Source organism: Bos taurus, chromosome 5, assembly GCF_002263795.3.
Source record: "Bos taurus isolate L1 Dominette 01449 registration number 42190680 breed Hereford chromosome 5, ARS-UCD2.0, whole genome shotgun sequence".
Taxonomy (NCBI): domain Eukaryota; kingdom Metazoa; phylum Chordata; class Mammalia; order Artiodactyla; family Bovidae; genus Bos; species Bos taurus.
In genome coordinates, this window is record NC_037332.1 from 99376675 (window position 1) to 99391008 (window position 14334).

A 14334-nucleotide genomic window follows, 5' to 3' on the forward strand; every position below is an offset into this window, starting at 1 on the left:
TAGTAATGATAAAGTATCAAATTGTGCATATATGTTTGTATTAGAATTCAAGGCAGCAAAAATGGCATGAGCAGTGAAAATAGTAGAGAGAAATTATGTTTTTTCGTTGTTTCAGAAAAGTACAAAAATATGAACTTACTGGACTATTGAGTAAAGAATGCATGCTGTAAAATGTAGGGCACTTATAGAACTACTGCTGAGTTGCCTCAGGGGTGTCAGACTCTGCAGGACCCCATAGACAGCACTCCACGAGGCTCCCCTGTTCCTGAAATTCTCCAAGCAAGAACACTGGAGTGGGTTGCCATTTCCTTCTCCAGTGCATGAAAGTGAAAAGTGAAAGTGAAATCACTCAATCATGTCCGACAGCGATCCCATGGACTGCAGCCTACCAGGCTCCTCCATCCATGGGATTTTTCCAGGCAAGAGTACTGGAGTGGGTCGCCATTGCCTTCTCCACCTATAGAACTAAGACATATTAAATTGATAAATTCTTATAAAAGAAAGTTAAAAATATTTATTGTGAAAGCTAAGAAAACAACATAATGTAGAATTCAAAGTAACATTATACTTAAATATTAACTATATGTACTTACATATAAATAATATATGTAAATAGAGCATATAAATCCTAAATTCATATTAAATATATATGGAATAGCTTTCCATTTAAATTTTAAGAATGCTTATATTTTAAAATATTTTGATTAATACAGCTATGTATGTAAAACAGTTATTTTAATAACTGCTAACTTAATGAGCCATATTATTTTATCAAAAGCCATGAACTGGAAAGTAAAGAACACAAACTGCTTTAGTTAATGTACTGTCACAGTATAAAGCAAGAACCACGTTGCAAAAGATGGAGCCTGTTTAACAATTATATATTGAGTATCTAAGCTATTAGCAATTAAAAAATGTATGTACTGAATAGCACAAGGTCAACACAGATTCGAAAACCATGCATAAATAATCATAAATGGAAATTTAAACAATTTATCTCTACTACTTATCAAGCAAGCAGATATAGCAGTAGGCAATAGAAATATCTAAGCTAGACAAGTAACCAGTATGTATATGAACATGCACACATACACTAACATAGAATATTCTTATTTTTTAAGTTCAAATGAACATTTCCCCCAAATTTGCTATATATGCCTAAGCAAGAGACTTCCAGAAAAACACCTTCTGCTTTGACTATGCCAAAGCCTTTGACTGTGTAGATCACAACAAACTGTGGAAAATTATTCAAGAGATAGGATTACCAGACCGCCTGACCTGCCTCTGGAGAAATCTGTATGAAGGTCAAGAAGCAACAGTTAGAACCGGACATGGAAGAGCGGACTGGTTCCAAATTGGGAAAGGAATATGTCAAGGCTGTATATTGTCACCCTGTTTATTTAACTTCCATGCAGAGCACATCATGCGAAATGCCGGGCTGGATGAAGCACAGCTGGAATCAAGATTGCTGGGAGAAATATCAATAACCTCAGATATGCAGATGACACCACCCTTAGGGCAGAAAGCGAAAAACTAAAGAGCCTCTTGATGAAAATGAAATAGGAGAGTAAAAAACCTGGCTTAAAACTTAACATTCAGAAAGCGAAGATCATGGTATCCAGTCCCATCAGTTTATGGCAAAGAAATCGGGAAACACCAATACAGTATGCTAATGCATATATATGGAATTTAGAAAGATGATAACAATAACCCTGTGTACGAGACAGCAAAAGTGACGCTGATGTATGGAACAGTCTTATGGACTCTGTGGGAGAGGGAGAGGGTGGGAAGATTTGGGAGAATGGCATTGAAACATGTAAAATATCATGTATGAAACGAGATGCCAGTCCAGGTTCAATGCACGATACTGGATGCTTGGGGCTAGTGCACTGGGACGACCCAGAGGGATGGTATGGGGAGGGAGGAGGGAGGAGGGTTCAGGATGGGGAGCACATGTATACCTGTGATGGATTCATTTTGATATTTGGCAAAACTAATACAATTATGTAAAGTTTAAAAATAAAATAAAATTAAAAAAAAAAAAAGAAATCGGGAAACAATGGAAACAGTGAGAGACTTTATTTTTTTGGACTCCAAATTACAGATTTGACTGCAGCCATGAAGTTGAAAGATGCTTGTTCCTTGAAGGAAAGCTATGACCAAACTAGACAGCATATTAAAATCAGAGACACTACTTTAAGGTCTGTCTACACAAAGCTTGGTTTTTCAGTAGTCATGTATGGATGTGAGAATTGGACCATATAGAAGCTGAGCACTGAAGAATTGATGCTTTTGAACTGTGGTGATGGAGAAGACTCTTGAGAGTCCTTTGGGCTGGGAGGAGATCAAACCTGTCCATCCTGGGGAAAATCAGTCCTGAATATTCATTGGAAGGACTGATGCTGCAGCTGAAACTCTAATACTTTGGCCACCTGATGGGAGGAACTGACTCACTGGAAAAGACCCTGATGCTGGGAAAGATTGAAGGCAGGAGGAGAAGGGCACAACAGAGGATGAGATGGTTGGATGGTGTCACTGAGTCGATGGACATGAGTTTGAGCAAGCTCTGGGATTTGGTGATGGACAGGGAGGCCTGGTGTGCTGCAGTCCATGGGGTTGCAGAGTCAGACATGACTGAGTGACTGAACTGAAACCTGACAAAGCCATTATGGTTTTTAACATTTAACATTTAACATTACGGATGTTAAACAGACAATAAAGCTGTATTATAAGAACTTTTTAAAATCCATATGAAATAGAATGTCTAGAAAATGCAAATTAACAAATGTAGTACAACAAAACCTGTATAAGCTTAACATGTGTTAAGTATATTAGGTTCACTGTACAAACCTTCCTACAAAATATTCTAGGAGCTCTAATGGTAACAGTAGTGAATAATAACACTTAAAACTATGCCAGGTCTTTCACCATAAAACAGAGGCTTCCAAAGAGCCTTGATAACAAGGCTTGTAACATGTCAAGTTACATAATATCAATGGACTCACTCCAAACTCTTTGTGATAAATGGATGAAGAAATTCATCTTAATCTAAATATGATATATGCAGTGATTTTTCAAAGGAAGAAAATACAGAATGATTTTTGTGGTTTTATTTCAAGAATGCATAACAGGTCAACATTTGAAGGAAAGAGATATTTCAAAAACATTAAAATGTTTCTCATTTCATTGAAAGAAAAATATTAAAATGGTAACATGAGTGATTGCATACAAAACCTATAAGAATTTTTTGAATACTATGGAATTGCTTTTATGTTAGAAAAGTATATGAAAAAAACTTTAAGAAGACCTCATATTTGAGCAATGAAATATTGAAATATTTTCCCCCAGTATAGGAAGGATACTTATAAGACCTTTACTGTATCATCTATTCAACATTGGAAATAAAAGCCAATTGGGTAAAAATAAGTCAAAAACAAGAAGAAAAAAAAAAAAGAAAAGAAAAATAAGATAAAGTTATTGCACCTGGAGGGAAGAAATAAAACGTGATTATTCAGAGATGCAATATCTATTTACATAAACAATCCACAGGAATATATATTTGAAATAATAAAATTAATATGTACAATCAGAGAAGTCATTGGGCACAATTCTATTTGTAGCAGCAACAATTACTACAAATTTAAAAACAAAATTGCTATTTGCAAAAGCATGGCTATAAAATGTCCATATTTGTGTGAAATTTCAATGTTGGAAACTATAAGATATTCTAGGGGGATTTCGCTGGTGGTCCAGTGTTTCGGATTACTTGCTTCCCCGTGCAGGGAGTTGGCGTTTGATCCCTGGTCACTGAATCAAGATACCACATGCTGACCAGTGTCACACAAAAAAATAATAAATAAAAATTGATCAATAAAATAGGGAGAATTTAAAGAAAACCTAATTGATTGGAAGGATAAAGCATGAAATTTGACTGGAAGAGTCAATATTGTAAGACGATTATCTTCAGAAATTATTTTAAAGATTAAATGCAGTCCCAAAGCAGTTATTTTTTTAAAAGTTTATTGAGGTGTAATTTACAGAACATAAAATTTATCCATTTAAAATATATAACTCCATGATTTTAAAATTATTCACAGTTTACGACCGTCACTACTATCAAACTCTAGAGAGCATTCATCACTAATCAATTCGCAGTCTTTTCCTATTCTGTCTCTTCAGAACTCTTAGTAATCACTCATCTACTTTTGGTCTCTCTACTCCTATTTTTGATATAACATAGAAATGGGCTCACACAATATGCAACCTTTTAGAAGTTTGAATGCCATAAACATACTGTTGAGCAAAAAAAGTGAGACAAAAGTAACGATACCTATATTCTGGATGTGTATATGATATTTCAGTGGGGTTTTCCAGGTGGCACTAGTGGTAAAGCGACTGCCTGCCAGTGCAGGAGATGAGGATTTGATCCCTGGGTCAGGAAGGTCCTCCAGGGAATATGAAATGATAGCCCACTCAAGTAGTCTTTTTTTTTTAAATTAATTAATTTAGTTTAATTGGAGAATAATTACTTTAAAATATTGTGGCATATTTCTCATACATGGACATGAATCAGCCATAGGTGCACATGTGTTCCCCCATTCAGAACCCCGCTCTCACCTTCCTCCCTCCCCCATCCCTTGGGTTGTTCCAGGGCACCAGCTCTGAGAATACTGCTTCATGCATCCAACTTGCACTGGTCATCTCTTTTATATATGGGAATATACATGTTTCAATGCTATTCTCTCAAATCATCCCACCCTTGCCTTCTCCCACATACTCCAAAAGTCTGTTCTTTACATCTGTGTCTCTTTTGTTGCCTTGCATATAGGATCATTATTACCTTCTTTCTAAAGTCCATATATGTGCATTAATATAGTGTATTGATGGTTCTCTTTCTGATTTAGTTCCCGCTGTATAATAGGCTTCAGTTTCATCCACCTCATTAGAACTGATTCAAACGCTGGCAAAACCAGTCAACCATATGCAACAGAATGAAACTAGAGCACTTTCTAACACCATAAACAAAAATAAACTCAAAATGGATTAAAGATCTACATTTAACACTGTTAAACTTAGCTGCTGCTAAGTTGCTTCAGTTGTGTCCGACTCTGTGGGACCCCATAGACGGCAGCCCATCAGGCTCCACCGTCCCTGGGATTCTCCAGGCAAGAACACTGGAGTACGTTGCCATTTCCTCCTCCAATGCATGAAAGTGGAAAGTGGAAGTGGAGTCATTCAGTCGTGTCTGACTCTTAGCGACCCCATGGACTGCAGCCTACCAGGCTCCTCCATCCATGGGATTTTCCAGGCAAGAGTACTGGAGTGGGGTGCCATTGCCTTCTCCAAAATTTAACACTGCTGCTGCTAAGTCACTTCAGTTGTGTCTAACTCTGTGAGACTCCATAGACGGCAGCCCACCAGGCCCTGCCGTCCCTGGTACTCTCCTGGCAAGAACACTGGAGTACGTTGCCATTTCCTCCTCCAATGCATGAAAGTGTAAAGTGGAAGTGGAATCATTCAGTCGTGTCCGACTCTCAGCGACCCCATGGACTGCAGCCTCCCAGGCTCCTCCATCCATGGGATTTTCCAGACAAGAGTACTGGAGTGAAACTCTTAAAACTCTTAGAGGAAAACAGAGGCATAACACCCTCTGACATAAATCACAGCAAGATTCTCTATGACTCCCTTGTAGAGTAATGGAAATAAAAAAAAAAAAAATACAAATGGGACCTATTAAACTTAAAAGCTTTTGCACAACGAAGGAAACTATAAGCTAGGTGGAAAGGCAGTCTTCAGAATAGAAGACAATAATAGCAAATGAAACAACTGACAAAGAATTAAGCTCCAAAATATATAAGCAGTTCATGCAGCTCAATACCAGAAAAATGAACAACTCAATCAAAAAGTGGGCCAAAAACTAAACAGACATTTCTCCAAAGACGATATACAGAAGGCTCATAAAAAACACGAAAAGATTTGTAGCTTTCTCATATCACAGTATCACTCATTATTAGAGAAATGCAAATTAAAAACACAATGAGGTATCGTCTCTGCCGGTCAGAATGGCCACCATAAAAAAGTCGACAAACAACAATAGCTGGAGAGGGTGTGGAGAAAAAGGAAACCCTCTTACACTGTTGATGGGAATGCAAACTGAAACAGCCACTATGCAGAACAGTGGAAATTCCTTAAAAACCTGGGAATAGAATCACTCCAGTATTCTTGACTGGAGAATTCCTGGGACAAAAAGCCTGACAGACTATAGTCCATGGGGTCTCAAAGAGTCAGACACAACTGAACGAATGAGCACACACAAATATATTTCAACTGTTTTTGAAAAACAATCATTATCAGAAAAAATAATATAATTCATTTTAAAATGTATGTAACCAGAATATTATTTCCATTTCATAAAAGGTCGTTACCCAACAGCATCCAAACTCATATTTTAATTCTCAAGCTTACGCTTGCAATGATATATATTTGGAAACTGACAGTCTTCTGCTCCAATGTCCCATAAAGATTGTACAGCACAGTTATGTTCACCAGGTATATTGTCTGTTATCCTGTTACGGAAAAATGCATAATTCTTTTATATTATATGAAGACAATTCATGAAACAATAGCATTTTCCATGTAACTGTAATACAAGATATTTTGAAAATGGGTAATGAAGTCTTTAATAAAATTTCAGTACGAGCTTATTACTAGGAAATCAGGCTACAGAGTAGTCTATTTTTCAACATTGGTATCAACATTTTATTAACTTTCAATATCTTCCTTCAGCTTTCTGTAATTCAACTAAAACAAGTGTATTCGTATTATTTTAAAAAATATTTCTTTTTTGTATTTTTCCTCCTCTATATAGCATTCTTTTTACAAACTTACTGTAGATTGCAAGTTGAACCATTTAGCCACTTCCAAGGATGACCACGGCCTTCACGAGAGACTTGAATCCACGATACAGTTGATAGGGACATCAGAAATTTCTAGCCCAAAATAAAGAATTTTCACTTAAATAGTCATTATGGAATGTTTTTATTAATTTTTAAAATGCAAGTCAAAGGATGTGTTCTTTCATAGCATCTTTCATTCTTTGAACAAATTGAGCATGTTAGATTCTAATCTAACACTAAAAAGCATAGGAGTTGAAAGTTCGAAGTTTTAATAGTGCCATAAATATTAACCAATATCTGTACTTTATTTCAAAATCAACTCAACATTATACTTATCAGTTTCACTGTGTTCTAATATTAATAAGGAAAATTCCTTTTTTTTTGACAGCCATTTAATAAAGGGAATATTTACAAAGACATGAATTAGTTGTAGAGATCCCACAAAAGAATACACCTTGCATAACAACTTGGGGAGACTTACAGCTGTGATCCACATCTAACATTAAGCCTAAGGATTAAGAAGGTGGAGTAACTGAATACGTGCAATGAAGAAACTTCTGATTCATATTATTTCATTTTTCCTCATGTCAAAACTAAAATAGCAAGGCTTTAAATAAGTCTTTAGATTCCATGACATTCATTTTTCTGGATATTGTGACAATATCAATGGATTTCTCTACTATTATATGTTTCTCAGAATTTCAGTTTTAGAGGGAAATTAAGGAAATGAAAACGAGAAAATAAATGACATGAGAGCTGGATTTGGTTTTCCGAGCCTGAAACCATTCTTTGACTAGATAAACCCCAAAGCCATCTGTTTCTGTATTGGTGGAATCCAGTGGACCTGACAACGGGTCAGAGACTCATTTCTCTCTGCTCCTCCCTGCTAAGTTCAACTGTAAATGTGGGAACTAGTGAAAGACATGAGAAAGGAGAACTCTGAAAGGTGGAAAGAGAAGGGTGATGTGGCTTGAGACTTCCCAGCAGCCCCACTCTGTAATCGCTAATCACTTCTCCGTGATGAGAGAACAAGGTGGGAGGTGAGGGAGTGACAATTAGGGGCATCTTGTATCTCCCCACCAACCAGGTGAAAGTGACCTAGGCCTCTTAATTCCCAAACACCCAATATCTAACCTGGCTGTTGGGGGTGGCACAGGTAAGCCATTCCTCCTGTGTGTTGAGAGAATTGTGTAGGCAACACCAGGTTAGCCTTACAAGATCCGTCAGGACACTTACTAACAAGCAGCAGTCAGAGAAATTGCCTCTGTTTCCTCCACTGAGGGACACTAGGGTTGGGTGATAGGGGTGGGTGTGGGACCAGCAAAGAGGATGTCTTGACTAAAACTACTGAAGCTAAGAAGCCTCTTTATCCCTGAGGGTGTAAGACTCCATCTCCACCCAGCAGGATTGGAAAGAATGGATCTTCAGTGTTGAATTCACACAATGAGCTGTGGAAATTTACAAACTTCACACAAATGCAAAAATTTGGAGGAAGTGCAAAATATCATATGGCAGTGATGAAACAGCGACAACCTGTATATGATTCCATGTCCTGGAGTAGAAAATGGCAACCCACTTCAGTATTCTTGCCTGGAAAATTCCATGGACACAGGAGCCTGAGAGGCTGAAGTTAATGAGGGTGCAAAGAGTCAGACATGATTGAACGACTAAGCACGAACACGGGATTCCATGTATAAGATTCAAAAGCAATCAAATAGATTCTATAATAACAAGTCAGGACAGTGAGCAAATAAGGAGGTGGAGAAGTGATAAGATATTACAGAGGGGTGGGGCTGCTGGGAAGTTGAAACTTCTATTCCATGATCTGATATGCAATTACATAAATCTATAGGCAAAATTATATGTTTATTTTCCTTGATGTATGGTAAAATTAGATAGCACAGTGCATTTTAGAATTTAATAGCATTTGTAGAAGTATGGTTTTCTATGAAAAGCAAGAACCAGAAATTACCACACATGCAAGAATGATATAAAAATGTAAATAAAGTATCATAAAGTTATATTCCATTGTTTAATGGAATACTAGCAGACCTTAAAATAAACAAGCTACAAATATGTACAAAAGCACAAGTGAATCCTAACAAATATAATGCTGACTAAATGAAGCCTTTAGCAAAGTGTTGGAAACATTTAATAGCTTACCATTTCCTCTTCATTATCTATATAAAGCAGAGTAGAATTCTTAGTAGCACAGGATTTCAAACTCTCATTCCACGATTTTTTTTCCAAACTAGTATAATAGCAGTTGTTGGAATATGTAAACCAGTCTTTTGAACAATGACCACAATGACATTCTGAAGAAAGATTATGAATTACTATTCAAAAACAATTTGAATTTGGAAAATAAAAATTAACTTACATATATGCATAGATATAAACATATGTATACACACACACACACACACACACACACATATATATATATATATATATATAATAACATATCTATGCATCCTCAAGGCTGGTACATATAAAACAAATCTCATTCATGCATTCATAGAGAGGGTCTGTCTTTAATATATGTCCCCATATAAAGGAAATACATAGAAATGTCTACTCTGTACATGTCCTGAAAATCAAGAAATGAAACTTCTACTTTAGAATAGCAAAATTAATTGTCTCTTATCATATTGTAAACGGAGGAAATTACAGCCAATTGCCAAAAATGGATATGGTGATCATATTATTGCATAGGGAGAAGCACTCTCCTATAATCATTTATATGAATGTTTATTGCCTGATATTATAAATTATGTTCTATCCCCAAATCTATTCTTATTTTCACTAGCCTAAGATAGAGACAAAAATGAATTGTATTCATATCAGAACTTTGAAAATCATTATGTACCTTTCTGGAGCCTTGTTATGAGAGAGGAGTAATTCTGTTCCTGTATTACAGTAGCTACAAAATTAATCATTAAAAAGTTAATATTGCTTTAAATGAATCATAATGATTTTAGTGTATGAGCTTGAGAATTCAGTTTATTGTTTAGAATTAGAGTAATCTGAAATAAAACTGATTTAGCAAGAAAAATTAATTAGGTAATGAAGACTTGATGGAAAAAATATTTCAAAAACCTAACGGAACAAACTTCACCACGTTTTACAGTATTTGCTTTAAACAGTCTCAAGAATTAATTTGTATTTCTCAAAAAGATCTTTAAATCTCCTAAAGCATGCTTTTGAGTTATGAAATCAGAATATACATGTACATGCTCTCTGTAATTCTCCTGTGTTATATATTTCTGACAAATTAGATATACTGCATTTGTTCTAATGCATGTATTTTAATGATAGGCACATTCTATAATATTATGAAATGTTTAGCAGCATTGACCATCAGTAAAGTGATAAGTTCCCTTACAGTTTTTAAAAAATGTACTTAAAGGAGTAACAATGATCATTGTCACCACAGTGGACATCAAGACAAGGCAGATGATTCCCAGGATCCCAGCAATGAACTTCTCTGGAGGTGACGGTGAACCTGCAGGGACAGAAAAGGAAATGGAGAAAGGAGTGATGGGGACAGTTGTTTAGAGTTTACATACACAAGAACCCACACGAACACAGAGTTATGGATATAAACTTGGACCCCAACCCATTTTGACCACTGTAGTCTTTCTCTCAGAATATACCATTGCGTTTTCAGCAAATATGAGACTACATGCGTTGTTGATCAAAAACTTCAAATTATAGTAATGCCAGAATAAAAGTAGTCCTCCGATTTCACATCAGAATCCCATATCCAGCTTCAAGTTCTGTTCCTCAAAGTGAAAAATACGCGAGCTTATCCCCTACTCTTCCTCCACACCTCTGCACCCCACTGCACATCCTGGAACAGTTGCATGTGTGTCTAGTAAGTGTTTACCTTTGGAGCGGTAATTCTTGTCGTTCCCATGAAGATTCTGAGGAGCATTTTGAAGATTTAATTCTACATATGTTAATTCCTGCTCAGTCATTGAAATGGAACTTTTAGAAACCTTAGGTTTTCTTTTCTGCCTCTTTGAGTTCTTGACTCCCTTCAGTTCTGCATAGGTTGCTCCTTGGTTATTCATCTCTGCAGCTGAGTGAGATCAAGGGCTGTGCTTGAAGTGAACTGAAGTTGAGTGGTGTATGTGAGATAAGCACCCTAGTACAATGCCACAGGCGGGGCAAAGCGTTTAGTGCTCACTTTGAAGCTGAACAAATTTAAAGCCTGGTAAATTCCTCACAACTTTAAGCAAGTTTTTCATGATAGAATGCTTTTTTGAAAAAGATATTCTATATTTGACACATATATTATTGATTGAAACAGTGAAAAGCAATAAATTAGGGAGGAATAAAGAAGTTCATGAACAATAATATCCTTATTAAGTCAGATTCCATGGAAATATTTTAAAACCATCATAGTGCTTGTGTTCAAATTAAAATGTTCTGTTACCAAGAGAGATTCACCCAAATTTATGATAATTTTGAAATTTAATAATGGTTACAAACAGTTCTTTAAAGATGAGGAGAGATTAATGTTGACATATACAATAATTTCCTACACTAAATTACATTATTTGGTGACTTACATTGATTGATGAAAGGGATAACAAATGGTCTTTATTTCAAATGGTTGAGGAGTTCTGAGAAAGCATTAAAAACTGAGGAAATGCTTCATATATTGGAAAATGTTAATGACATATTAAACATATAGTACAAAGTAATATGAAAAATAAAACAATAGGAAAGACTAAAAAATACTTATTTTACAAAAGTAGTTGATAATTGATTTAATGGCTAATATCTGAACCCACAAAATGATAAACATGTATAGGTCACTTATGGAAGAACACTGTTGGTTCAAACTTCCAGAAAGATCTGAGAGATGTCCAAGTTAGTAAAGGTCATTTTAGCCGTATAAGTGATGGTAATTACTTATAAAAAATCCAGATAACATAATTTAATAATTCAGACAATTGATGCAGTAGTCAGAAATATCTGGAATTTAATTATGACTGAAATTTATAAAATGTGACCTTCAAAAAGTTATTTACTATCTGGTAACCTATATTATTAATATAAAATGGAAATAAGTTTATGCAATATATAAGGTGTGTAACACTGAGCACTCAACCTGAAATTTATAAGTTCTCAGTAATTATCAGTTTTAATTATTATCTTAGTCATCATTTCTATGGTACTATTTCTGATTTATATCAGCCTTTAATTAGTATAACATATCATTTATGCAATGTTTGATTTTTAAAAAATACTTTAATATGACAATTAAGTTTAAATTAGCCTTTAGATATATGGCAAAACCAATACAATATTGTAAAGTTAAAATATGAAATAAAATATATTAAAAAAAAGAAGTTACTTCATCTTTAATTTTATTAAAAAATTAGGGTTTTTTAATTCAACCTAAAACATATAGGAGAAATTATGTTTGGCCTTTTGCTATATAATGAATTCCTTTCCAAGAATCTGTTTATAGATGTTGAGCAAAATATGTATAAATGTATTATTATACAAAAAAGCTTACCATCTACTGATTATAAAATCCAAAACTAATTGTTCCCTATCATGAGGTCAATAAAGTTCACTTAATATTATATCCACACCCAAATATGCATGTGTGTATTCACTTGACTAGCGTTCTACAGACAATAATTTGAATACTTGGAGAAATCACCCAATATTTGGTATTTTATGGTTATTGTTTATACCAAATTATTAAAAAAGAAAACAATGTTCTACTTTGATTTTGTTGTATATTTACTATAGCTCAGTTGCATCCCCTCTAACATTTGTTAGTTCCCACTACGTGAGACGGTCTAGCAGAGAGACAGGAGAGGAGGGACACATACCTTCTGTTGGCCAGGAAGTTGTGCATTCTTTAGTGTGCAGATCAGGTTAATTTCTAAAAAGAGACCTGCTATAGCTGGTAACCAAAGGAGAAATTTAAAAACTTACAACCCAGTCAAGATAAGCAATGTCTGTGACCTTCACAGGCTGCCCTGTGAAGGCTCAGAGTGAAGCTAGAATGGAAAATATTGATTTGTCGTCAATGTGTCACTTCAGGTTTGAACAGGAAATCCTCACACTTAGGCGAGTTGAAGAGAGTTTAGCTTATCACCCACCTCCAGAAAATAGGAGACTTTGAGCTCCAATTAAAAGGACAACTGGACCTCTAATTGTGTTATTTACATTTTCCATTTTTAAATGCCTCTGAGAAAGTTTTACCGTATACTGTAAGATCCATTAGATCTGATAAAGAGAGTGCCTGAAGAACTATGGATGGAGCTTTGTGACACTGTATAGGAGGCAGTGGTCAAGGTCATCCCAAGAAAAAGAAATGCAAAGAGGCAAGACGGTTTTCTGAGGAGGCCTGACAAATAGCTGAGAAAAGAAGAGAAGCTAAAGGCAAAAGAGAAAAGGAAAAAGGTATTCATCTAAATGCAGAGTTCCAAAGAATAGCAAGGAGAGATAAGAAAGCCTTCCTCAGTGACCAGTGCAAAGAATAGAGGAAAACAATAGAATGGGAAAGAGTAGAGATCTCTTCAAGAAGATTAGAGGTACCAAGGGAACATTTCATGCAAAGATGGGTACAATAAAGGACAGAAATGGTATGGGCCTAACAGAAGCAGAAGGTATTAAGAAGAGGTGGCAAGAATACACAGAAGAACTATATAAAAAAGATCTGCATGACTCAGATAAGCACCCAGATCACTTGCCTAGAGCCAGACATCTTGGAATGTGAAGTCAAGTGGGCCTTAGAAAGCATCACTATGAACAAAGCTAGTGGAAGTGATGGAATTCCAGTTGAGCTATTGCAAACCCTGAAAGATGATGCTGTGAAAGTGCTGAACTCAATATGCCAGCAATTTTGGAAAATTCAGCAGTGGCCACAGGACTAGAAAAGGTCAGGTTTCATTCCAATCCCAAAGAAAGGCAATGCCAAGGACTGTTCAAACTACCGCACAATTGCACTCATCTCATTTGCTAGCAAAGTAATGCTCAAAATTCTCCAAGCCAGGCTTCAATGGTACGTGAACTGAGAACTTCCAGATGTTCAAGCTGGCTTTAGGAAAGGCAGAGGAAGCAGAGATCAAGTTTCCAACATCCATTGGATCATCAAAAAAGCAAAAGACCAAAAGACTGTTCTATACACCTGTGTCTCTTTTGCTGTCTGACGTACAGGGTTATCGTTACCATCTTTCTAAATTCCACATATATGTGTTAGTATACTGTATTGGTGTTTTTCTTTCTGGCTTAGTTCACTCTGTATAATAGGCTCCAGTTTCATCTACCTCATTAGAACTGATTCAAATGTATTCTTTTTAATGGCTGAGTAATACTCCATTGTGTATATGTACCACATCTTTCTTATCCATTCTTCTGCTGATGGACATCTAGGTTGCTTCCATGTCCTGGCTATTATAAATGG

At 35.7% G+C, this 14334-nt stretch overlaps 1 protein-coding gene across 1 annotated transcript; it reads right to left on the reverse strand.

Moving 5' to 3' along the window:
- Window positions 1–6448: 6448 nt before the first annotated feature.
- LOC100336869 (NKG2-A/NKG2-B type II integral membrane protein) lies at window positions 6449–10972 on the reverse strand. The gene is made up of 6 exons (NM_001319886.1): window positions 10786–10972; window positions 10282–10401; window positions 9766–9819; window positions 9060–9211; window positions 6889–6989; window positions 6449–6566 (listed from the first exon to the last, which is right to left on the reverse strand). The coding sequence occupies exons 1-6, from the start codon at window positions 10970–10972 to the stop codon at window positions 6449–6451; spliced, it is 732 nt and encodes a 243-aa protein (NP_001306815.1).
- Window positions 10973–14334: the final 3362 nt, after the last annotated feature.

Coding starts and splice junctions, on each gene's coding strand:
- LOC100336869 (NM_001319886.1), bottom strand. CDS start 10,972: ATGAATAACCAAGGAGCAACCTATGCAGAACTGAAGGGAGTCAAGAAC. Junction 9,820..10,281: donor AAGTACATTTTTTAAAAACT/GTAAGGGAACTT, acceptor TTAATTTTGTAG/CTACTGTAATACAGGAACAG. Junction 6,990..9,059: donor TAGATAATGAAGAGGAAATG/GTAAGCTATTAA, acceptor ATTTTGGGCTAG/AAATTTCTGATGTCCCTATC.